The sequence below is a fragment of the Sus scrofa genome, chromosome 3 (assembly GCF_000003025.6).
Source record: "Sus scrofa isolate TJ Tabasco breed Duroc chromosome 3, Sscrofa11.1, whole genome shotgun sequence".
Classification (NCBI taxonomy): domain Eukaryota; kingdom Metazoa; phylum Chordata; class Mammalia; order Artiodactyla; family Suidae; genus Sus; species Sus scrofa.
The window spans coordinates 16,877,789-16,904,602 of record NC_010445.4 but is presented as its reverse complement, the minus strand read 5'-3'; the positions used below and the strand labels follow the sequence as shown (position 1 = coordinate 16,904,602).

The following is a 26,814-nucleotide window of genomic DNA, read 5'->3' as shown; positions in this document are numbered from 1 at the left end:
GGGTTGCGTGGCTGCTATAAAAGATTCTCTGTGGGAATTGCAATTTCTCAGCAGCTCAGACTCCTCTGAGCCAAAGTCAGTACGCACTGCCTGTTGAGGCCACTGCCCAGCGGAGGGCAGGCTCTGCAGGCCTGTCACCTCCCGGCCGAGGCTTGTTGCAGCTCAGGCACACAGGGTGGTGGCAGAGGCTGAGGCAGCCTGCAGCGCCTGCCCTCTCTGCACAACCCTGGCAGGCCTGGTCCTGCCCACTTGGAGCCCCTGGAAGTGCCGACACCACAAAACCGCCTCTAGGAGAGTTGCCAGTGAGCGCTCACAATTATGGAACAACTGCCTCGCTGTCTGTGGTCTCATTTAAATGCTGCCAAACCGATTTCCTGGCTCTCCTACAGAAACCCTGATGTGGAAGGAAATTTGATTCATCTCATTTGATTATTTGACTAAATAATTACCTGATTGTTTGGCCAAATTTGATGATGGTTAAATTATAAATTTTTCAAATAACTTCCAGTGTTAGATCCCTTCCGGCCTCTTCTAGCTAATTATCCAAGAGCATCCGCTCATGGGCTGCCTCTTCCTAACCCGGGCTCTGTCTCCCCATTTTCCCACCAGGGAGCATATATAAGCTCATCCTTGCAAAACCTGTTCTGAAATGTCCCTTTCAAGGCTCTGCTCAGAGTAAACATGAACCTGGGATTGCAGGTCTTCCCAAGTCATCTGTAAGAAAGAAATGGCTCGTATGTGCTCTGAGGAGTTATATCTTAATTCATTTAAGGGAAAATGCTAACCTTCATTTGGGATAAGTAAAACTTTTTAGTTCTTTTTGTCTTTTGTCTTTTTAGGGCCACATCTGTGGCATATGGACGTTCCCAGGCTAGGGGTCCAATCAGAGCTACAGCTGCCGGCCTACACCACAGCTCACAGCAACACCAGATCCTTAACCCACTGAGCAAGGCCAGGGATTGAACCTGCAACCTCATAGTTCCTAGTTGGATTCGTTTCCGCTGCGCCAAGATGGGAACTCCAGTTTTTAGTTCTTTTAATTCATCTGATTATTAAATATCCCTTTTTTTAACTCACTACTTTCACTTAAGGCTGGATTGTTTTCTTTCTTCTTTTTTCCAGCAATGCCCACAACGTCCAGAAGTTCCTGGGCCAAGGGTTGAACCCGTGCCACAGGAGGGACACAAGCCACAGCAGTGACAACGCCGGATCCTTAACCTGCCAGGCCACCAGGGAACTCCTCCACTGTTAGCCTTTTAAAAAAGCCTTTGTAACATTCCCTATATGACCAATACCAAGAGGTAATAACAGCTTCCATCCCTCTGGCCCAGGGCTCCCCTCAGTGGCAGGGGCTGAGATGAGCGGGCGCTGTGATGAGCACTAGGCCCTGTGCTCAGCTGGTCAGGGGGAGCTGGGGGTGGGGGGGGGGCACGACTCCTTGGCTCCCTGCCCGGAGGTTGTTTCTACTCAAACACTTAAGGGCTTGAAATACTGGCTACTGAAATACATGATAGGCAGAATTAAAAATTCTACAAACCTGTTCTCATGTGTAGATAAACTTTTATTCATATATATAAATGGAAAACCAATTTCACTTAAAGCTGCCAAATCCCTATTTCCAATAGTGAAGGTATTTAAATTCCTATCCACCTTATGGCTTCAAATGGAATATAACTAGGAAAATACATAATGAATTCAGATTATAAAACTCTCCAGGTAATTAAATGGGTCATAATGCTACTGGAACTACAGCTTTAAAAATAATCAATTTTCTAGGAGTCTTAATAGGAATTGACTTGGCAGTACGGATAATCAGTACAAAATTTATATTTTAGATTGTAATAGGCAATTGTAAGCAAATAGTACCAAACTGTATCATTTTAAAAAATTAACCTGAAGTTGTTATGAACTGTATCAAAGTTGATCTTATTCTTCCAGTTCTCCCAGAAGCTCTACGAAATCAGTGATGTACCATTCCGCGTTGTCCTTTACTTGTTGCCTGATCACATTCCCTCCAAATCCAATGAAAACATCCTACAGGGGGGAAAAAAAAGAAAAAGAGAGATACAGCAGCAGCCTGGAGCACTAAGTGTTATTTAAAAGAATAAACACTTGGGAGTTCCCATCGTGGCTCAGTGGTTAACGAATCTGACTAGGAACCATGAGGTTGTGGGTTCGATCCCTGGCCTTGCTCAGTGGGTTAAGGATCTGGCTTTGCCATGAGCTGTGGTGTAGGTCGCAGGCACAGCTCAGATCTGGCGTGGCTGTGGCTGTGGTTGTGGTGTAGGCCGGCAGCTATAGCTCTGATTAGACCCCTAGCCTGGGAACCTCCGTATGCCGTGGGAGTGGCTCTAGAAAAAGCAAAAAGACAAAAAAATAATAATAATAATGAATAAATAAATAAATTCTTGGGAGTTTCCATCGTGGCTCAGTGGTTAGTGAACCCAACTAGGATCCATGAGGGGTTCGATCCCTGGCCTCGATCAGTGTGTTGCCGTGAGCTGTGGTGTAGGTCGCAGACGAGGCTCCAATCTGGCAGGCTCCAATCTGGCACTGCTGGCTGGGGTGTAGCCTGGACACCCTAGCCTGGGAACCTCCATATGTTGCAGGTGCGGCCCTAAAAAGCAAAAAAAAAAAAAAAATTAAAAATAAATATATTTTAAAAATAAAGAATAAACTCTTTGTGCAAAGAGTGGGGTGCCCAACCTCACCCGGGGCATCTCCCTCCCCCAGCTCCCCAGGAGCCTCCGCGCCTCCTCCTGCCACGTGAATGAATGAGTCTTTGCACCACCGCTGCCCACACATTTGGCTGGACATTGTGGGCTCAGGAGAACTGAAGCCCTCTCGAAACCAAGACAATTGCTTATAAAAAATAAAAACATACCACAAAAATTAACACTGCTTTGTTAATTCCTACTCAGTGATACCTTCTAAACTGGAAGACACCCAGGCCAGGCAGTTTCAAAAGAGGGAATTTAAAAGACAAGCCTGGGATGCAGTGGAAATAAATCCACAGGGCCTGGAAGCAGGACCAGAGCAAGCATCTCCCGCCTGGTGTCCTGGGTGAACGCGAGGCATCTCGGGCCCAGGGTGGCATGTTATTCTGGGCTGAGGGAGATGACAACTCCAGCGTCTGTTAGCAACACTCTATTGTTCTCTGCTGGAATTCCTTCGAGTTACACTGCTTTGTTAATTTCTACTCAGTGATACCTTCTTTCAGTCGATGATCTTTTATTATTTTTCGCTTTTTAGGGCCGTAGCCTCAGCATATGGAGGTTCCCAGGCTAGGGTAGAATGGGAGCTACAGTTGCCGGCCTATGCCACAGCCACAGCAACACTGGTTCTGAGCCTCATCTGTGACCTACACCACAGCTCATGGCAACACCGGATCTTTAACCTACTGAGCAAGGCCAGGGATCAAACCTAAATCCTGCCAGCCTACACCACAGCCACAGCAATGCCGGATCCTTAACCCACTGAATGAGGCCAGGGATCGAACCTGCATCCTCATGAATACCTGTCAGTTTGCTGCCACTGAGCCACATGGCAACTCCTTACCTGCCCTTTTTCTTCCTTTTCATTTTCATACCATACAAGGGGAGGAAAAAAAATAACTAGATTCTTAGTTTCCCGTCAAATTTAACCTCCTAACCAAGCTCCCTGCCTCTGTGGCAGCGCTTTCTGCAGGCCAGCAATAACTCAGCCGGCCTAAGACCCCGACTTGTTCCCTCCTGGACCAGAAGCCTTCAGGGCTCTCTGTGACCCAAAGGTAACACCCAAGCGCCTGGGATGTGGGGTCGTCTTCTCTCACTGAAAAGAAAGCCCACTCCTGCCATTCCTTGCCCACTGGCCAGCCCAGGACTGTGTCTCAGACACCCTAAATCTGCTCTGCTGTCTCTTGTCCCTCTAGAAACTCCCCCCAAGTCCTGCCAGGACTCCGCGTGGCAGCTGCTAACTGTCCTTTAGGGCAGGTTCCTCTGACCACCTCAAGGGCCTGCAGCCAGGCCACTTTCCCTTGGATCAGTCAGGCTCTGTCTCATCTTCTGACTTGTAGGTTAGCTGGAGGGGTAATCCTCTCCTTTCTGGACACTGGGATCCGGAGCTCCCTGAGAGAAGCCTGCATCTGACGCCCTGTACCCCTCGGTCCATTAGTCCGGCCTCACTAACTGGTCCCTCCCAATGTTAGCAGTAAATCATCTGAGGCCACGTTATCTCTATCTGACTCAAGTCATGTTAAAAGGATCCCCAAAGATTCTTTAACTGCTTTTGATGAATCATTGACAGACAGACACTATTCTTAGAGCTCAGGAAACTAGGTACAAAAATGTTCACCACTATGGTTTTGGTTCATTTTTTCTTAAGTTAGAACGAGATGATATACAGTCAAAATCCTACATGACGTGGACATGTGATATTTAAGATACTGGCTACACAGCATGTTTCCTGCCAGTCTCAGACAATAATGTTAACTTTGGGGTTACACTGTGGCTCAGCCGGTTAAGAACCTGACTAGTATCCATGAGGATATGGGTTCGATCACTGGCCTCAATCAGTGGGTTAAGGATCCAGAGTAGGTCACAGATAGGGCTCAAAACTGGTGTGGCTGTGGTGTAGCTGGGCAGCTGCAGCTCCAATTTGACCCCTAGCCTGCGAACTTCCATATGCTGCAGGTGTGGCCCTAAAAAAACAAAGAAACAAAAAGAAAATATTAGCATAGAAGAATACATTTATTTATTTATTTATTTTGGTCTTTTCTAGGGCCGCTCCCGCGGAATATGGAGGTTCCCAGGCTAGGGGTCAAATCAGAGCTACAGCTGCTGGCCTACACCACAGCCACAGCAACACCAGATCCGAGCCGAGTCTGCAACCTACACCACAGCTCACAGCAACGCTGGATCGTCGGGCCCACTGAGCAAGGCCAGGGATCGAACCCACAACCTCATGGTTCTTAGTCGGATTCATTAACCACTGCGCCACGACGGGAACTCCTAGAATAAAACGTTTTAATACAGGCATGGTATCGAACATCCACAAGCCTTGGCCCCTGATCAATAACCAGCCTTGGTCACCCGATCAGTAAAAAGGAGAAGATCACACGTAATGTCACAGGGCTTTCAGGAGGTTGGATGACATAACCTGTGAGGAAAGTTTCTCAAATATAAAACAACATTAAAATTTTGGTTATAGTAGGAGTTCCCATTGTGGCTCAATGGAAATGAATCTGCCTAGCATCTGTGAGGACGCAGGTTTGATCCCTGGCCTTGCTCAGTGGGTTAAGCATCCGGCATTGCCATGAGCTGTGGTGTAGGTCAAAGACATGGCTCAGATCCCGAGTTGCTGTGGCTGTGGCCTGCAGCTGTGGCTCCAATTTGACCCCTAGCTTGGGGACCTCTGTATGCAGTGGGTGCGGCTCTAAAAAAAAATTTTTTTTTTTTGATTACAGTATAAAAGCTGCATTATTTGCAGAAATGAAACCAAACCTCATTGGGCACATACTTAGGCTAAGAGGTGGTAGACAGATTGCAACCAGAGGATCTCTGGATGTTTGAAAAAGTTTTTAAGTTCCTTATTTGCAAACTTCCTTGGGTTTGCAAAGAGACAATTAATATATTGAGATTGAATTTGTTTTAATTTGGGTTTTTAGTTTATGATGATACATGTTTTTGTTTATCACAAATTACACTGAGTATTTTGTTTGTTTTGTGGTGGGTTTTTTTTTTTTTTTTTTTTTGCTTTTTAGGGTTGTACCTGCAGCATATGGAATTCGAAGCTTCAACTGCTGGCCTATACCACATCCAAAGCAATGCAGGATCCAAGCCACATCTGCAGCTTATGCCATAGCTCACAGCATCCTTAGCCCACTGAGTGAGGCCAGGGATCGAACCTGCATCCTCATGGATACTAGTGGGGCTTGTTACCACTGAGCCATAACAAGAATTTCTACACTGAGTTTTTTGTTGTTGTTGTTGTTGTTTTGCTTTTTAGGGCCACACCCACGGCATATGGAGGTTCCCAGGCTAGGGGTCGAATCGGAGCTGTAGCTGCTGGCTTACACCACAGCCACAGTGACACAGCATCCAAGTCGTGTCTGCCACCTATACCACAGCCAGGGATCGAACCTGCAACTTCATGGTTCCTAGTCAGATTCGTGTCGGCTGCGAACTGAGTTCTAAGTCAGCTATCTACAATAAAAGTACAACCACAAAAAAAATTAGTACACTTAATACATACAGCAGGAGGACAGGCTTCCATGTCGGTGGCTCCATCTCCAATCATGACTATTTTCTTAAAATGAAATTTTTCCTTTAAAAATTTAATAACTTTTCCTTTCCCACCGGATTCAGCGGTTGGCTGCGTCTCATCAAAACCTGCATATTCACCTTAAAAGAGCAATAAAACTGTGTTAAAGAGCCACGGAACAGTATCAGTGGGGTCAGTTCATGGATGCTATCCTTGCTCATACGACAATGACAAAGCTAAAAATAGTCTCCGGGAAAGTGACACAGCCTGGGCTTCCACACTTATTCCTCAGAAGGAACAAGCTTTGCTTTGAAATTCCAAATACTTCTTCTCAAGTTTACCCCTTTAGGCAATAAACATCTTGGGGTAAATTAGTTTTATCCCCTAGGCTTCCACCGTGGTAATTCTCAAAACTTGTTGAGGTAGCAGAACACCGTGAAATAGCAACATACTCATTTAAAACAAGGTAATATGTAACCCCATCTAAGAGGGGATTCCAATTTATAGTTGATTATTTCTATTCTCACATTAATCACCACACTTACGCTCTACTTTTTTTTTTTTTTTTTTTTTTCATCTTTTTGCCTTTTCTAGGGCCGCTCCCACAGCATGTGGGAGGTTCCCAGGCTAGGGGTCCAATCAGAGTTGCAGCCGCCGGCCTACGCCAGAGCCACAGCAGCGCAGGATCCAAGCCGAGTCTGCAACCTACACCACAGCTCACGGCAACACTGGATCCCTAAGCCACTGAGTGAGGCCAGGGATCGAACCCGCAACCTCATGGTTCCTAGTCAGATTCATTAACCACTGGGCCATGACGCGGACTCCATTGCTCTACTTCCCCCCGCCCCTTTTCTTCTTAGATGGGCACACCTGCAGCATATGGAAATTTCCAGACTGGGGTCAAAGCGGAGCTGCAGCTTCAACCTACACCACAGCCACAGCAACCCAGATCTGAGCTGTATCTGGGACCTATGCTACAGCTTATGGCAACACTGGATCCTTAACCTACCAAGCAAGATCAGGGATCGAACCCCCACCCTCAGAGACAACGTCAGGTCCTTAACATACTAACCCGCAACAGAGAAATCCCCCCCTTTTTTTTTTTTAATGACCTGTACCTATAGACCCTTCAAACTTTTTTTTTTTTTTTTTTTTTTTTTTTGGCTGTGCCTGCAGCACAGAAATTCCTGGGCCAGGGATCGAACCCACAACGCAGCTGTAATCAAAGCCACAGCAGTGCCCGATCCTTAAGTAGTTGAGCCATGAAGGAACTCTAAATGTATTCTATTCTTAACACATTTAACATTTTAAATTAATATTATTTCCTTCTAAGAATGTCAGCCACCCCTTAATGTAACTGGAGACATCCTGAGATGACAAAAAAACTAAGGCTGTGATTCTATTCCTTTTTTTTTTTTTTTTTTGCTTTTTAGGGCCAAATTTGTGGCATATGGAGGTTCCCAGGCTAGGGCTCAGAGCAACAGCTGCCAGCCTACACCACAGCCAGAGCCACATGGGATCCAGGCCGCATCTGCGACCTACACCACAGCTCACAGCACACACACGGCTCACACTGGATCCTTAACCCACTGATCGAGGCCAGGGATTGAACCCACAACCTCATGGTTCCTAGTCGGATTTGTTTCCATTGCACCACAACAGGAACTCCCCTAAGGCTGTGATTCTGTGATGGTCCAGAGAAGGGCCAGGACGTGTCTCCAGAGGCAGCTACAGTACATCGACTTGTAAATGAACTCTCCTTCCTGAGTATAAATTGGTTCAAATAGAAGAGCTTTCATAAAACTGAAAAATAATGCATCACAAAATAAGTCATGAGGGTTACATAGGAATTAACGTTTTACTAAGTGCAGATTTTTTTTAATGATTTTTATTTTTTCCATTATAGTTGATTTATAAGTACAGATATTTATACGCAGATAGAAGATTATATGGATTCTAAAGGCAGGAGAGATGACGAGCAAAGTCTGTTTTGCAGAGCCAAGGACACCAAGGTGCAAAAACTTCAGTAAAGAGACTCCTTTAGGAGTTCCCGAGGTGGCACAGCAGAAACATTTGACTAGCATCCATGAGGACGCAGGTTCCATCCCTGGTCTCACTCAGTGGGTTAAGGATCTGGCTTTGCCATGAGCTGTGGTGCAGGTTGCAGAGGCAGCTTGAATCTGGGGTTGTTGTGGCCGTGGCCTAGGCTGGCAGCTGTAGCTCCGATTGGACCCCTAGCCCAGGAACCTCCATATGCCATGGGTGCAGCCAAAAAAGACAAAAAAAAAAAAAAAAGAAAAAAAAAAAAAAGAGAGAGAGAGAGAGAGAGGGACACTCCTTTACCTCAGACACTCCTTTAACTCTGCTGCCCTCCTGCTTAAGCCCCACTCCAAGGACATTACCTAGGATACTGGATACCACAACCACAACCACAACCGATAGGAAGGGCAAAATGTTAGCGTCTTACCGTTAAAGTAGAATTTCAGCCTGTTGGCAAACACGTTGGTCGACGGGATGTTGAGCTTTGAAGCCACGTGCTCTACGATGCTCCTGAAGCCGCCGGAGATCAGGAAGACCTGAACATTCCGCTCCTGTAGGCGACTTACCAGCTCCCTGCAAAAAAGAACCATTTTTTATGGTGATTTTTAGTTTTTCTGTTATTGCTGATTTACAGTGTTCTGTCAATTTTCTACTGCACAGCAAGGTGACCCAGTCACAACTTTTTTTTTTAGTCATTTTTATTTTTTCCATTATAGCTGATTTACAGTGTTCTAAAAAAAAAGAAATATAGGAGTTCCTATTGTGGCTCAGTGGTTAATGAATCTGACTAGGAACCATGAGGTTGTGGGTTCGATCCCCAGCCTCACTCAGTGGGTTAAGGATCCTGCGTTGCCGTGAGCTGTGGTGTAGGTCCCAGACGCAGCTCGGATCTGGTGTTGCTGTGGCTCTGGCGTAGGCCGGTGACTACAGCTCCAATTTGACCCCTGGCCTGGGAACCTCCATATGCTGCGGGTGCAGCCCTAGAAAAAATAAGAAAGAAAGAGAAAGAGAGGGAGGAAGGAAGGAAAGAAAGAAAGAAAATACCAAATGCTGGTTCATACGAAAGAGAAAACGTGAAACATGAAAAAGAAACTCAGATATATTTTTTTCTCTCAAATGCACTTGCCCAAGGTACACTGGACAAGCCTGTATTAATTAGGCTAGTGAAATAATACTTTATACATGTTTTTCTAAATGCACTTAGACATTAATGGGTGGGGGAGTTCCTGCTGTGCTGCAACTGGATTGGCAACATCTCTGGAGCTCTGGGATGCAGGTTCAATCCCTGGCCCAGCCCAGTGGGTTAAGGATTCAGCATTGCCACTGCCACAGCATAGGGTGCAACTGTGGCCTAGATCTTATCCCTGGCTCAGGAACTCTGGATGCTGCAGGGCAGCCAAAAAAGAAAAAAATAAATAAGTAAAAAAAATTTTTTAAATTTATTTTAACTTGAAAAAAGGAGTTCTCGGAGTTCCCGTCGTGGTGCAGTGGTTAACGAATCCGACTAGGGACCATGAGGTTGCAGGTTCGATCCCTGCCCTTGGTCAGTGGGTTGACGATCTGGCGTTTCTGTGAGCTGTGGTGTAGGTCGTAGACACGACTCAGATCCTGTGTTGCTGTGGCTCTGGCATAGGCTGGCAGCTACGGCTCCGATTAGACCTCTAGCCTGGGAACCTCCATATGCCACGGGAGTGACCCAAGAAATGGCAAAAAGACAAAAAAAAAAGGGGGGGGGAGTTCTCATCATGACTCAGAGGAAACGAATCTGACCAGTATCCATGAGGATGCAGGTTCTATCCCTGGTCTCGCTCAGTGGGTTAAGGTCGCAGAGGTGGCTCGGATCTGGCGTTGCTGTTGCTGTAGTGTAGGCCAGCAGCTGTAGCTCTGATTCGAACCCTAGCCTGGGAATCTCCTACCCGTATGCTGTGGGTACAGCCCTAAAAAGAAAAAGTAAAAATAAAAATAAAAAATAATGGCTGGGGCTTGACTGCTTTAGGAAAGCCTTCCGATTCTGCCCATGGACCTAGACACACAAGATGAAGAAGAGGCTTAGGCTCTCCCTGGAGAGAGAGGGAGCGCACGCGTGGGCAGGACCAACCCGCCAGACAAGAACAAGACTATATGTAAGGCCCGAAAGAACCACACAGATGGGAGCTCTAAAGTAGCGGTGCGATGCTCTCAGGAGGACGTGCCCCAAAGCAGGTGCTGACAGGGAGACAGTGTACCCAGAGCGGGGATCCCCTTACCTTATGCCCGGGGTCAGGTGTGGGGGATGCTCCGCTATGAGCCTCTGCACCTGCTCCCTGGAGGGCTGGATCAGGGCCAGGCGCTCTGTGAGGGCAGCCTTGAAAGGCACGGCTCCGCCCATGGCTCGCCGTGTCCTAGGAGGAAGACCCAGCCATCAGGCCAGTCAGCTGTCCTTGCAGTTGACGTGCCCACCCTCCCCAGCTCCTCACAGTGTCCGCTGGCGAGGAAGGTGCCCCATCATACAAGGGGCACGCTAGGCTGCCATGGGAGCGAGGCCTGGGATAAACCGAGGGTTGGCTTGAGAATCACATTGATATTCTGAAGCTACATCCTTTGCATCCACCAAAACACCATCCCGAGAGCTGAGAAAACCACATATGCTATCCCCTGGTACCTTCTGTGGAAGCTGTGCGCTTTCGTCAACCAAGAAAGAAAACAAAGGCCAGGTACTCTTGCATCAAATGAAGCTGAACATGAAATGGTCCTTGGCCTGGTGATTGCGGGGTGGCACGGGGGAGGGCAGGAGGGAGGAAGGGACTCTCACCCAGGCACTCACAGAGACTCTGAACCAAAACTAGCTTTCTAGCAAACCTCTAAGGCCACACGTTCAGCTGTGACACAAAGCACTGGACCCTTGGAGACCCCCCAGGTCATCTGCTTTGGTTACTTATGGTCGTCAGTCCCCTGACCCAAGCTAAGAGTATGTCATCCATGATTTGTTTGTCAGAGACAATATATATTTTTTAGCCATGACTACTTGTACAAATGGATGGTTGGATAATGTATACTAACAAAGTCAGCTCTAAGTGATGGAAGAGGAGTTCCCATCGTGGCACAGTGGAAACGAATCCGACTAGGAACCAGGAGGTTTTGGGTTCAATCCCTGGCCTCGCTCAGTGGGTGAAGGATCTGGCATTGCTGTGAGTTGTGCTGGACGTGGCGGATGTGGCTCAGATCTGGCGTTGCTGTGGCTGTGGAGTAGGCCAGCGGCTACAGCTCCAATTAGACCCCTAGCCTGGGAACCTCCACATGCTGAGGGTGTGGCCCTAAAAAGACAAAAGACCAAAAATAAATCAATAAATAAATAAAATAAAGGGATGGAAGAAAAAGCCTAGGGCCCATGTTTCACAGCCAGGAGCTAAAATCAGGGAATTGCGACTTTGGTCCTTCACGTCAACCAAAAGACACAATTCTTTTGCAGTGCTTGATCATTTCATAAGGTGAATAAATACTGATCCTACATTTCTGACACAGCATCCTCAACTCCACAGAACTTGGCCAGCTCATCAATTCCTTCTTCTCTGATGACCGTGCTATCAACATCAAAGCACACTGCATCCGCAGAACAGAAGAGTTTCCTCAACTCTGAATGGGAAACCATCCTTGGGAGAATTTTCCTCCTACAACAGAAAAAGATAAATATATAAAGACATAAAATATAACCATAAGACGATCTAATTTTGCCTATGTATGTTGATGGTTTTGATTTATATGGAAGTCAGTGTAGCCCATACAAGCATGTCCTCATGGATTCATTCTCTCTTTTTCTTTTTTTTTTTTTTTTTTGTCTTTTTAGGGCTGAATTCACGGCATATGGAGGTTCCCAGGCTAGGGGTTGAATCTGAGCTGTAGTCGCTAGCCTATATCACAGCCACAGCCACGCCAGATCCGAGCCGTGTCTGCCACCTACCCCACAGCTCATGGCAACCGCCAGATCCCTAACCAGGGTGAGGCCAGGCTCCTCATGGGTACTAGTCAGGTTCATCAGCCACTGAGCCATGACGGGAACTCCCAGATTCATTCATTTTTTTAACACAAATTAAGCACCTTCTAAATGTCAGGCTCTGGGGTCACAAAGAACCCAGAAGTTCAGTCTAGAGAGAGTACAAACTTGTAAATATGTTGGATGTTCAACCAATATTCAAGCCTTCTTGACCTGATAATTATAGCAAGGAGGCAAGTGCTAAAATGGAATGTGCCTAAGATACCATGAGCACACAGAGAAAATGCTTAACCTTGTGTCTAAAACAGGGCTTCCAAGAGGTACAGGTGTTTGAGTGGAATCTTGAAGAGTAAGTGGCCTTCGGAGTTCCCATCATGGCTCAGCAGAAATGAATCTGACTAGCATCCATGAGGACACAGGTTTGATCTGGCCTTGCTCCGTGAGTTAAGGATCCAGCGTTGCCGTGAGCTGTGGTGTAGGCTGGCAGCTGTAGTTCCAATTCGACCCCTAGCCTGGGGACCTCCGTGTGCGGAGGGTGCAGCCCTAAAAAAGGAAAAATAAATAAAACATAAAAGAGCAAGTGGCCCTCTGAGTAGGTTCTCAAAGGGCAAGGTATCAATTTGGTGTGTGCTGGGGGGAGGGGAGGGAGTGGCAGCAAGGAGTGGCAGCGATGGCAAAGAGAAGAGCAGGGGCACGGGCCAGGCTGCAGGATGCTGCTGATGCGCTGGAAGCTGCCCAATCACCGAGTCGGCTGCCAGCAGCACCGAGGAGTTCCCGGGGGCCAGGCTGAGTTTTGATTAACTTCTAGCTAAATGAAACCTTGCAAGGCTTTCCATCTCAGAAGAGAAGCTGGAGCTAAACACACACAGTCATTAGTCACCAGGGTAGCGGGGGTGACTGAAGGTGTGGCTGGATGAAAGTCACCCGGGAGAAGGAGAAGAGGAAAAAGAAGAGGGTTGAGGACAGAGCCTGTGGGGACGGGGCATTCCCGTCAGGAGCCTGAGACAGAGAATGAAGGGGAGACCATGGTGCTATAGGAGGTACAGAGGAGAGTTTCAAAAAGATTTTGAGTGTTTTGTGTTTTCTTGGATTATTTATTTAATTTTGTTTTAGGGCTACCCCCGAAGCATGTGGAGGTTCCCAGGCTAGGGGTTGAATTGGAACTGTAGCCGCAGGCCGACACCACAGTCACATGGGATCCAAGCCACGTCTGCGACCTACACCACAGCTCGTACCAATGCCGGATCCTTAACCCACTGAGCAAGGCCAGGGATTGAACCTGCGTCCTCATGTTACTAGTCAGATTCGTTAACTGCTGAGCCACGACAGGAACTCCTGAGAGTTTTATATTTTTTAAGAAAATCAGAGGAGTTCCCATTGTGGCTCAGTGGTTAACAAATCTGACTAGGAACCATGAGGTTTCGGGTTCGATCCCTGGCCTCGCTCAGTGGGTTAAGGATTCAGTGCTGCCATGAGCTGTGGTGTAGGCTGCAGATGAGGCTAGGATCCTGCGTTGCTGTGGCTCTGGCGTAGGCTGGCAGATTCAGCTCCAATTAGACCCCTAGCCTGGGAACCCCATATGCTGCGGGTGCGACCCTAAAAGGACAAAAAGACCAAAAAAAAAGAAAAGAAAGAAAAAAAGAAAATCGGAGTTTCTGTCATGGTGCAGTGGAAAGGAGTCCGACTGGGAACCATGAGGTTGGGGGTTCTATCCCTGGCCTTGCTCAGTGGGTTAAGGATCCAGCGTTGCTGTGAGCTGTGGTGTAGGCAGGAAGCAACAGCTCCGATTGGACCCCTGGCCTGGGAACCGCATATGCTGTGGGTGCAGCCCTAAAAGGACAAAAGACAAAAGAAAAAAAAAATTACTGGACTAGAATCTTAGGGGTGAACAAGATCCTAGAGGTGACCCAGACCACTAGCCCATCAAAGATCTACTATGTCATGTTTAAGCCACACAGATGCTGCAAATCATTTATATTTAGCATGAACAGTGGCTAAAAACAGACTTGAAGGAGCTGACCAACCAACTTGAGAACTGACTTTAAACCAATGCATGTGGGGAGTTCCCGTTGTGGCTCAGCGGTAACGAACCCGACTAGGATCCATGAGGATGAGGGTTTGATCCCTGGCCTTGCTCAATGGGTTGAGGGTCTGGAGTTGCTGTGAGCTGTGGTGTAGGTCACAGATGAGGCTTAGATCCCAAGTTGCTGTTGCAATGGCGTGGGCCAGCAGCTGGAGTTCTGATCCGCCCCCTAGCCTGGGAACTTCCATATGCCATGGGTGCAGCGGACAAAGAAAAAAAAAAGATATATAATTCACAATATTCCAGCTTATCTTAAACTGATTTATGTACATGTCACCCCCATTCCTGGATAGCAAGCTCTTTACACTAAGAGCCAATATTTTCCAAAACAGCTATTGCTTTGAACCTCTTTTGAGTAGCTGCTCAATTAACTTCTGAAGGTTGAATGAATAAATACAATGATACAATTGTGAATTACATACCCACAACTAACCATTTATTTTAACTTTTGATTGTGGCAAACTTCAAATACATACAAAAACAGAAAGTATGAATATATGAACTCCATGTATTTATCATCCTGCTTCAACAATCATAGCAAATCTTGCTGTATCAACAACCCCACTAAAAAGGATTCTGCAGGAGTTCCCGTCGCGGCGCAGTGGTTAATGAATCCAACTAGGAACCATGAGGTTTCGGGTTCGGTCCCTGCCCTTGCTCAGTGGGTTAAGGATCCGGCGTTGCCGTGAGCTGTGGTGTAGGTTGCAGACGCGGCTTGGATCCTGAGTTGCTGTGGCTGTGGCATAGGCCGGTGGCTGTAGCTCCGATTGGACCCCTAGCCTGGGAACCTCCATATGCCAAGGGAGCGGCCCAAGAAATAGCAAAAAGACAAAAAAAAAAAAAAAAAAAAAAAGGATTCTGCATCCCAATTCCAACATTGGGGGTGGGGCTCCCATACATCCAGGCAATTCTTGGACACCAGCAGGGTAGCCTACATTTCAACTCAAAATTCTTTTTTCTTTTTGTTTTTTGTCTTTTGAGGGCCCCGCTCGAGGCTACGGAGGTTCCCTGGCTAGCCGCTGAATTGGAGCTGTAGCTGCTGACCTACACCACAGCCACAGCAACATGGGATCCAAGCGGTGTCTGCGATCTACACCACAGGTCATGGCAAGGCTGGATCCCCAACCCACTGAGCATGGCCAGGGATCGAACCAAGTCCTCATGGATACTAGTCAGGTTTGACTACCACTGAGCCTCGACGGGAACTCCTCAACTCAAAATTCTGACAGTATCTACCCAGAGTAAGCATTAGATTCCACAGGTTAAGGGTTTGGTCCCACAAGACTGACCTCACTCCAATACACACACACACACACACACACACACACACACACACACACACACACACTCACTCTTCAGAAGCCAGTCACAAGCCCAGGTTATCACCTATGCTTCTAACTGACCAGCTATAGACTGAAGGTTCCAACAACCCCTCTTTGTGTTAGATCAATTTGTTAGAGTGGCTCACAGAACTTTACCGGATTTATTATTAAAGGCTTTAACTCAGGAACAGCCAGATGGAAGAGGAGCAGAGGGGCAAGTACTTGGGCATGGAGCTCCCCAACCTCCAGGGTTCACCCACCCAGAGCTCTTCCAACCCCCTCCTTTGGGGTTTTTATGGTGGCCTCATGACAAATGCGTAATTGATCAGCTTGATACCTAAGTGATCAAGCTGATACATAACTGATACATTATTGGTCATTGGTGACTGAATTCAGCCTCCGGTCCTCTCCCCTCCCCAGAGGTCAGGGCAGTGGGGCCCGAAGTTCACTCTGATCACATGATTGACTCTCGTGGCAAAGAGCCCTCATCCTTAGGTAGGTCCAAAAGTCACCTGATTAACATAAAAGACCTCTTTATCGCTCTCCTCACAGGAAATTCCAAGGGTTTTAGGGCTTTGTGCCAGAAATGGAGCAGGACCAAATATATACATTTCTTATTACAAATCACAATCTCACACCCACCCACTTGCACTTTTTTAATTTATCTCAAAGCAAATCATATCATTTCATAAGAAAAAATTTCAGTATATATTTTTAAAAGGTGAAGACTTTCTTTTTTAACATAGTCATTTTCATTTAAGTTTTAACTATACCCCTGTGCCTGCCTGTATTCAGGTTTGGCTGCCAAGGACAATCAAACTAGGTCAACTTATCACATCAGACCTCCCGAAGTCCAGCCATTCCTCATGATTAGCATAAAAATTAACATGATGTCTCTGTTGCTCAATTCATTTATGCCCTTCAGGATTTGGATCCAATCAGTTTCACCAGTCTACTCCCCATTGCTCTTCTCTCCCTACAAATATCGCAAACACACACCCACACTTTTTGCTCAGGGAATATAGACTTTTTTTTTTTTTTTTTTTTTTTTTTGCTTCTTAGTGCTGCACCCGTGGCATATGGAGGTTCCCAGGCTAAAGGTCGAATCAGAGCCACAGCTCCTGGCCTACACCACAGCCACGGCAAGGCCAGATCTGAGCTGCATCTTCAAGCTACACCACAGCTCACAGCAATGCCAGATCCCCGACCCACTGAGCTGAGCCCAGGGATCGAACGCGCATCTCATGGGTTCATTTCCGCTGCGTCACAACAGGAACTCCCTACAGAGGACTTTTTCTTCTTTAAATATCTCATGGTTTTTTAGCTCTCCATGCCTTTGCAAATGCCGCTCCCTCTACCTGATATCACCTAATCCCTCATGTCTAACAGGCAAATTCCTATTTACTCTTCGAGGTGCCGACTAAATGATCTTCCCTGTAATACGCTTCCTAGAATGTGAGTTCCTTGGGGTAGGACTTTCACTGTATTACCTTCCAACTCTGCTTCCAGAACAGTAGGTGTTAAAAGTAAATGCGTTATGAATTAGAGTTGGATCTAAGCAGTTATTAAGAACTCAACACAGGGAGTTCCCACTGTGGCACAGAGAGCTAAGGATCCAGCATTGTCTCTGCAGCTGCTTGGGTCACTGCTAAGATTCGGGTTCAGTCCCCAGCCCAGTGCAGTGGGCTAAGGTTCTGACATGCTGCAGCGTGACATAGGTTACAGCTGTGGCTCAGATGTGATTTAAAAACAAACAAACAAACAAAAAAAAAACCACAGACTTGTTCTCAATAAAATAATCCCAACTTAGTAGGCTATTTGCCTAAAATTAAAATCCTTAACCAGCCATAATGACTATACCAGAGAAACAGAATCAACATCATACATTCTGAAGTTGGAAGGAAACGCAAAGCCATTATCTGGGGCTAGTCCCACACCTTTCTACAGCAACAATATTTGTAGATTAACTAATAGTGGTGCAAGGAAGGTAAATGCTTTACTCGAGGTCATACAGCTCCTATGTGATGACCAAAGAACTGAAACTTGGATTTTGAATGCACAACGACAACATGTAGATAAATTACGTAGAATTAAACAAGGTTAGACATTGTTAAGAACATAATGTGGACTCAGGAAACGTCAAAGACTTTTATCAGGAATTCAGACCATTCTCCAAAGAAGACACACAGATGCCCAAGAGACACATGAAAAGATGCTCAGCGTCACTAATACTAGAGAAATGCAAATCAAAACTAAAATGAGGGAGTTCCTTGTGGCACAGTGGTTTGGGGATCCTGCATTGTCACTGCTGTGGCTCAGATCATTGCTGTGGCATGGGTTCAATCCCTGGCCCAGGAACTTCCACATGCTGTGGGCACAGCCAAAATGACAAGGAAAAAACAAAACACTAAAATGAGGTAAGCCTCACAACAGTCAGAATGACCATTATTTAAAAAGTCTACAGACTGGAGTTCCCCTGTGGTACAGTGGTTAACGAATCGACTAGGAACCATGAGGTTGCGGGTTCGGTCCCTGGCCTTGCTCAGTGGGTTAAGGATCCGGAGTTGCCATGAGCTGTGGTGTAGGTTGCAGACGCGGCTTGGATCCTGGGTTGCTGTGGCTGTGGTATAGGCCAGTGGCTACAACTCCGATTCGACCCCTAGCCTGGGAACCTCCATATGCTGCGGGAGCAGCCCTAGAAAAGGCAAAAAGACAAAAATAAATAAACAGATCAATAAACAAAAAGTTTACAAACAATAAATGTAGAGAAGAGAGAACCCTTCTCTACAACTGGTGGGAATGTAAATTGGTGTAGCCAACATGGAGACCAGTATGGAGATTCCTTAAAAAACTAAAAATATATATACACACACATATATGCATTCTTTTTCAAATTCTTTCCATTCTAGGTTATTATAAGATATTGAATATAGTGCCCTGTGCCATGCAGTAGGTCCTTGTTATCTATCACTTTGTTGTATACCTGAAACATTATAAATCAACTATACTCCCATAAAAAAAAGAAATAAAAAAAAATTCAGACCAAAGTTCTGCCAGCCATACAACACAACAAGTGATGATTCCCTAAGAGGGAAAGAAGAAAGTCTACTCACTCTTTGGGAGACCAGCAGATAGAGTCAGGTTTCATAAAGTGCCAAATCTTCACCAAGCCAGGGAACTCCAAGGAGCTCCGTATCCCACTCTCTGTGTCTCAGAAACCCCCATTTGGTTCTGGGCCAGAGGGAATCAACCCAACATAACCAGGCCAGGTGGACTGACTATAAAAGTCTAGAAGACAGAGGTATATCAGCAGAGAAGCAGTGCTTAACGCGGTGCAATTCCACTGAGCGTGGAGAATGAGCCATGTGCAAGTGGAGAGAAAGCCAGCACCAGACCAACAAATGATGTAGAGAAGCTAAATGAGATAAATGGATGGCCAAAGAATCTTTCAAGACTGGGAGTTCCCGTTGTGGCGCAGTGGCTAACGAATACTACTAGGAACCTGAGGTTGTGGGTTTGATCCCTGGCCTTGCTCAGTAGGTTAAGGATCCAGCATTGCTGTGAGCTGTGGTGTAGGTCGCAGACCAGACGTGGCTCGGATCCTGTGTTGCTGTGGCTGTGGCATAGGCCGGTGGCTACAGCTCCGATTAGACCCTAGCCTGGGAACCTCCATATGCCACAGGAAGCGGCCCTAGAAAAGGCAAAAAGACCAAAAAAAAAAAAAAAAGAATCTTTCAAGACTGTACATGAGGCTGTACAAATAATGAAGCATGGGCAATCTTCCTGAGCATGACTGAGGCTCCTCAAGCCTCACAGCTGTAAGAAGACAGAGCCAGTCCACAGACCTGGGAAGCAGAGAACCAGCACCACCTTCAAGAAGCTCCCAGTTCTGTTGGGATGATCAGACAAAACATTATTGCTCGAGTTTGAAAAGCCAGTGACTTGAGCCTCTTTCCAACCTCTGATACCAGCAATAGCTTCAACCTGATCTTAAGCATCAAACATGAAAGGGAACACACATTTCCTCAAATAAAGCAAGGACTGATTTTCACAGACCTAGACGAACGCTAGTCCTGACTTAGGACTCAAATTACTGACACCTGCATCCCGGGTTGCACTGTGGTTCCAAAGACAGATGTTTGGTTCCAAAGACAGGATGTTTCAGACAAACTACCAGAGGACGGAGGGAAGGAACGTGCCCACCCAACGGAGAAGGCATCTTGACACAAAAAACAAGGCAGCCAGCTCCATATAATCAATTGCTTATTGTGGGTAACTTACTCAGAGGGTGGGGTAGACAAGGACCCTGAAGCATTTGCAGCTGCACTTGGCACAGTTGAGGGGCCACTGGGGCAATACTATAGTTAACTCACGGTGGGAGGTGGAAACAGGGCGCGCACTGCTGAAAAGATTTATGAACAGGTAACTAGTCTCGTGGGTGCCCGGAATACGTCAGGGAAGTTTTTCATCATTGTTTGGGGACTATCAGAGCATAGAGGCCACCTGGTCCTAATGATCATTAAACAATGCCTATTAACTACAAAGCCCTTGACGACCAAGCAGTGATTCATTACACAGTACAGTCCTGGGTAGGGTCAGACAGGAACAACTGTAAGGGCCCAACAGTTTTGCAAACAGCCACACACAAACATTACAAAGGCTGCTTCTTTTTTTCTTTTTCTTTCTTTTTTTTTTTTTTTTAAAGGCTCTACCCCCAGCATATGGAAGTTCCCAGGCTAGGGGGTCCAATTGGAGCTGCAGCTGCCTACACCGCAGCCACAGCAACATGGGAGCCGAGCTGCATGTACGACCTACACCACAACTCACGGCAACGCCGGATCCTTAACCCACTGAGCAAGGCCAGGGATCGAACCTGCATCCTCATGGATACTAGTCAGATTTCATTTCCACTGAGTCATGATGGGAACTCCAAAGACTGCTTCTTTCTCCACACCCTCCCCAGGAGATGGAGCTGGATTATATGACTGTAACTTTGCCCACAAAATACTCATGCCAGGGGATATGCCCTCCACCCCTCAGCTAACATAGGTTTCAATCCCCTGCCTAGACTACAGAGCAAATTCGGCTTCCTTTAGCACGTCCCAACCCACACTATAAAACACGCTGCCTCTGTGTTCACGTCTAGTTCCGTCTTTTTTTCATTGTCTCCACAAGGAGTGAGTCATGATTCACACAAATTCAAAATTTTCATAGCTCCGGGGCCGGGGTGGGGGGGGGGTGGTGGAATCTGCTGAGTAAGTTCAGTTGCTTCAAAGTCAATTGTGTACATTAGAATTTCACACAAAGAAAAATCGTTGCTGGAGAATGGACTCTGGATCCCTCCCCGCCGGCCCTCCACAGGACGGGGACAGGACGGGGGTGGGGGCGGGGAGGTGGGGCGTGGGAAGGAGACATGGCAGCTCCCAGGCCCAGTCCTGACCACTGGACCACCGCCTTCTGTGGTTCAGGACTCCTGCCCACCCAGCCCCCAGCAGGTGCATCTTGGGGAAGCAGAGGACCAACTGGTAAAGAAGAACAGCTCAGCACCCCTGCAAACCCCCAGTCCCGAAAGTACAAGTGCAGGTGTCCTTCACGGCCAACCTCAGGAGGTCGAATTTTGGATAAGAGCAAAAAAAAAAAAAAACTTCCTCATCCAAACAAACTCCCTTCCAACTTCTGCATCTAAGTATCTCGTCAGAGGCATCTGAGATCCGTTTCACCAACTACCCCTTTTGTTAGGATTGACCTCTTACCTTCATGTGTGTTAGAACAAATATGAGCTGGTATAGAGGCTGAGAAAGCTGATAGAGCAAAGCTTCCCGGGCTTAGATGGATGTCAGCTGGGGAGGCTTTGGTGGGCCCTGTTTAGGGCCCTCCATGCACTGAAACAATGCCCTGTGGAGTCTGAAAAGTTTCTGGATCAGAGGAGAGTCAAAGACCCTTCCTGTAACTAGGACTAAGGTTCCTGGCCAATGCTTTTTTTATTATTATTATTTTCTTGTCTTTTTAGGGCCACACCCACGGCACCTGGAGGTTCCCAGGCTAGGGGTCACATGAGAGCTGCAGCTGCCGGCCTATGCCACAGCTCACGGCAACGCCGGATCCTTAAGACACCAGGCAAGACCAGGGATGGAACCTGTGTCCTCATGGATACTAGTCAAGTTCATTTCTGCTAAGCCGCGACGGGAACTCCTGGCCAGTGCATTTATAGGACATTTTACGATTTAGAAAGAACCTAAGAGTTTACACGAACCACATAGGTTACAGCAGGAGATTTTTTTTTTTTTTATTCAGGGGAAGCATAAAACTGCTGAGAAACACAGAACTATGACAATGACAACAACAAAGCACAAATCGGACTCACGTTTCTCCAGTGCTGGATTCCTAAGAGAGGACGGTCTTCTCTTCCTGCTTCTTTCCTGAATAAAAACACAGCATAAAGTTCTGACGCTAAACTTCTTCAAGAGAGATCGTGTGAATTCTGCAAGAGTAAGAGCCTAGAGAGAGGGAACAGGAGATGAACGGCAAGATCCAGACACAGGAGATGAAAGAGACCATCCAGCTGCATCTTCCCTCCCAGAGAAGAGTCAGAGGCAAAGCCTCCTAAGCCTGCTTCCGCTCTGGAACTTCCACCGCCTCAAAGCACCGCAGACGGGGAACCACTCTCTTCTGTGGCTCTGGTTCTGCAAACGCTCATTAGCCTGATAGGGAATCACCTACACCTGATGAGCAGGGTGCAAAGGTGCTGGAAAGGAGCGGGAAAGAGAACTAGTGCGAAAACAAAATGCAAATACAGATGAAGCCAACACAGGTACATTACGGCCTCTACAAAATAGTCCCTGCTGTCTTCAAAACGACGAGAGAAGGTCGGCAACATTCCAGAACAGTCAGAGAGGAAGGCTGCTGCCCCGTAACAAGGGAACAAAGCCAACCTCCAATTATAATCCTCACCATGAAAACTATCAAGAGAAGTGGCTAAAGGTGCTAAATCACAGAAGCGGAGGCGGGGGTGGAGATTAAAAGAAAGAGTTAAGAAGAAGAGGCAAGAAAAAGCAAAGTAGAGGTTGACAGAAGAAGGAAGCCAGGATGGAAATAAATCATTCAGAAGGTTCCAATAGGGTCGTCACTGAACTCAGAAAGGGACCCCTTCTCCCAGCAGAGTCACACAGGATAATAATAACAGTCCTGCGAGGGAGGAAGAGCACAGGATGTACTCAAAGCCTTGAACCTGGGGATGCTCATCTGGCGTTTCTCTCCCACTCTGCTGAGCATGACAGACTTCGGCAGGTGTTCTAAACCCCGATCCCCTGCAGGCCAGTGAGAGCTGCATCCCAGCAGCCCTCTCCAGAAGCTGCTGCCTTTTTTTTCTTTTTTTTTCTTTTCTTTTTGTGGATGCTGCTGCTCTTAAGAGAGAACCCAGAGTGGCAGGAGGAGAAAAGGAATGTTTCCGATTTGCTGCTTTCATATCATTTAGTTTACTCTTCCTCCTTTGATCCACTTACATCTAAAGGAGAATTGCTTTACTCATAAAAGCCTGCTCTGTTTCTCTTTGAAATTCATACTTGACTTTTTAAAATTGGGAATAGGAGTTCCTGCTGTGGCACAGCGGATCAGCAGGTTCAATCCCCAGCTCAGCCCAGTGGGTTAAAGGATCTGGTATTGCCACAGTTGTGGCATAGGTCACAGCAGTGGCTCTGATCTGATCCCTGGCCCAGGAACTTCATATGCTGCGGGGGGGAAGGGGAACATATTAAATTGAGACTTTATTAAATGATGTGAAAATTTAAGAAGTCCTTTCTATTTTGTTTCACTAAGATGGAAATGAGAAGACTATCACTGTTATTATATTGAAATACTACCTGGTAGTTGTAACAACCCACAAAAGTCTTGGAACTTATATTCTACCCTAAACAACAATCCAATGCCAGAAATTAACTACAAAGGGATCAAGACCTAAACACAAAAGCCAAAACTACAAGACTTCTAAAACGAAGGATGGGAGTTCTGGTTGTGGCACAGCAGAAATGAATCTAGTATCCACAAGGAGAGGATGCAGGTTTGATCCCTGGCCTCAATCAGTGGGTTAAGGATCTGTGGTGTAGGTCTCATACGTGGCTCAGATCTGGTGTTGCTGTGGCTCCGGCATAGGCCGGCAGCTGTAGCTCCAAGTCGCCCCCTATCCTGGGAACCTCCATGTGCTGCGGGTGCGGCCCTAAAAAGCATAATAAATAAAATGCACTTGGAAAATTGCACACCTGTGGTATAGGCAGCCTCTAAAATGGCCCCTAGTGCATGGGCCTCCTGCTGTTCCAACCCTTCTGTAACCCCCTGCCCTTAATAGTGAGCTGGATTTAGTGACTCTCTTCCAGGGAATAGAATGAAGCAGGGTATCACTTGCAAAACAGACACAGGAGTTCCCGTCGTGGCGCAGTGGTTAACGAATCTGACTAGGAACCATGAGGTTGCGGTCTGATCCCCGCCCTTGCTCAGTGGGTTAACGATCCGGCCTTGCTGTGAGCTGTGGTGTAGGTCGCAGACGTGGCTCGGATCCCGCCCGAGTTGCTGTGGCTCTGGCGTAGGTTGGAGACTTCAGCTACGATTAGACCCCTAGCCTGGGAACCTCCATATGCCATGGGAGCAGCCCAAGAAATGGCAAAGAGACAAAAAATATATATATAGACACAAATAACTGTGTGTAACTGTGAGATCTGAACAAGCGCTATAGATTGTGCCAATGTCAGTTCCTTAGGATGGTGGCCTTAAGGGAAGGAGATTTTCCTGTATATTTCTTTACAACCTCCTGTGAATCCATAATTAATTCTTTCTCTCTGTTTTTTGTTTTTTGGTTTTTGGTTTTTTTTTTTTTTTTGTCTTTTAGGGCCACACCTGTGGCATATGGAAGTTCCCAGGCTAGGGGTCGATTTGGAGCTGCAGCTGCCGGCCTACACCACAGCCACAGCAATGTCAGATCTGACTGCAAAAAAGCCCTAGGAACCTCCCGCTGGGACACAGGTTAGATACCTGCCCGGCGCAGTGGGTTAAGGATCCAGCATTGCCTGTTCGGCAGCTGCAGCTTAAGTCACAACTGAGGTTCAGATCTGACCCCTGGCCTGGGAACTCCATATGCTGTGGAGCGAAGCTGCCAAAAAGATAAAAAAATAATAAAAAATTAAAATTAAATAAATAAAAGGAATTTCCTTGTGGTGCAGCAAGTTAAGGATCCAGTGTTGTCACTGCAGCTGCTAGGGTTGCTGCTGTGGCATAGATTCGATCCCTGGCCTGGGAACTTCCACATGCTTCGGGTGGGCCAAAAAATTTTTTTAATTAAATTTAAAAAGTACATAAACAGGGAGTTCCCACTGTGGCTCAGCAGTTAACGAACCCAGCTAGTATCCATGAGGATGTGGGTTCGATCCCTGGCCTTGCTCAGGGGGTTAAGGATCCGGTGTTGCCGTGACCTGTGGTGTAGGATCTGACATTGCTGTGGCTGTGGTGTAGGCCAGCAGCTTCAGCTCGGATTTAACCCCTAGCCTGGGAATCTCCATATGCTGCAGGTGTGGCCCTAAAAATAAATAAATAAATAGTACATAAACAAATTGTAGAACATCTCCAGAAGAGAACACTACTCAGCAATAAAACAGAATGAATAGCTAATATAATACGAATAAATATAAAATCCATTATACTGACCAAAAGAAGTCAGACACAAAGGAGTACATACAATATGATTCGTGAATGTGAAACCCTAGAAAATAAAACAAATGCTATAATGACAAAAATCAGGTCAGTAGGGGTCGGGTGAGGGGGACCTGACTGCAAAGAAGCCCTAGGAAACTTTAGGGGGGATGAAGTGTTCTGTTGTTGTGGTGATTACACGAATGTATAACTGTCAAAATTCATCAAAATGTACACTAAAAAGGATGCATTTATTAGCTTAAGAAAAGGTATTAGGGGAGTTCCTGCTGTGGGGCAATGGGATCTGCAGTGTCTCTGCAGCACCAGGATGCAGGGTTCCATTCCCGGCCCAGCACAGTGGGTTAAAAGATCTTGTGGTTGTCCCAGCTGTGGAGTAGGTTGCACCCTGGCCTGGGAACTCTGGATGCCTCAGGGCAGCCACGAAAAAAAATTTTTTTAAGTTATTAGGCAGATATCAAATAATCTGAAAATTTAAAACCTCCTAATTGGTTTTTTTTTTCTTTTCCAGATAAAAGTGACAGGACGATGATCATTTAGATTGAAAACTTACCAGGCAGGTGTAATAACATATAGAAATCTTACATTTTATTTTTCTTCCCTGATCCTAATTCCAATACCGGTCAGTCAAATATTTAAAGAGTAAACACAAAGTGCAAGTCAGGCACGCATGAAGAAAATGCAGTACGTAAGCGTAATGAATGGAAGAGTTATTTAATTCTCAGCGTGAAGCTGTATCTTTACAACGACATATCTGCTAAGTACATATTTAAAATTCTAATGGGAATAAAGTTGACAATGTGAGATACTGCAACTCTAAATTCTGGAGATTTTCCTACTCTTGTACTGATGACTCCCCTATGCACGATTGCATCATTCATTCATGCTGTTTGGTAACAGGCAGCGGTGGGATAAAACAAGTGAAAACCATTCAAAGGAAACGGATGAAAAGAAAGCCTTAAAATTCCAAGCCTTTCTATCCCGATCAAGAAGAATAAGTGTAGAATCACAGAGGCCCTGGGTATAGGAAAGGCAGCCCGGTCAATCAGAAAGTTGGGCACACAGAGAGATAAATACATGCCCGAACTTACCCGGCGCCGCCGCTGCTCCTTCCTGGGCCGCGGCCACCGCCTCCAGGTCTCCCGAGGCCGTAACCTTCCGACTGCTGGGGGGCGGAGGACTGACTCCGACTTTCAGCCGCGGAGGTCGGAGGGAACTGACCTGTGCAGACTCGCAGAGTCTTTACCAACAATTATATGAGATCTGATGATAAGTGCAGGGGCTACGGGCGGGGTTTGCATGTACTTAACTAAACTGGAGCCTGCAGACCTCCTCCCTGCAGAGCAAGGCTGGGAAGAAGCCCTTGGCCCCGCCCCAGAGGGAGGGGCTCCCTGAGCCCGCCCCCTCCTTCCCTCGGGGGCTCAGCGATTGCGGACCCAGACTTGCACTCCCTTGCACTCCGCGTT

The 26,814-nt window shown here is 46.7% G+C and overlaps 1 protein-coding gene across 3 annotated transcripts; it reads right to left on the bottom strand.

Annotated features, from left to right (window-relative positions):
• PSPH (phosphoserine phosphatase) lies at nt 1,541–26,699 on the bottom strand. Of its 3 annotated transcripts, none has more exon segments than NM_001243221.1 (7): nt 1,541–2,034; nt 6,232–6,380; nt 8,708–8,853; nt 10,527–10,661; nt 11,769–11,927; nt 22,020–22,074; nt 26,440–26,698. In NM_001243221.1, coding segments are annotated over 5 exon segments (678 nt in total). In that variant the 5' UTR covers nt 11,909–11,927; nt 22,020–22,074; nt 26,440–26,698; the 3' UTR covers nt 1,541–1,926.

Coding starts and splice junctions, on each gene's coding strand:
- PSPH (XM_005662001.2), bottom strand. CDS start 11,908: ATGGTTTCCCATTCAGAGTTGAGGAAACTCTTCTGTTCTGCGGATGCA. Junction 10,662..11,768: donor GAGGATGCTGTGTCAGAAAT/GTAGGATCAGTA, acceptor TCTTCCTCCTAG/GACACGGCGAGCCATGGGCG. Junction 8,854..10,526: donor CACCTGACCCCGGGCATAAG/GTAAGGGGATCC, acceptor TCTTTTTTGCAG/GGAGCTGGTAAGTCGCCTAC.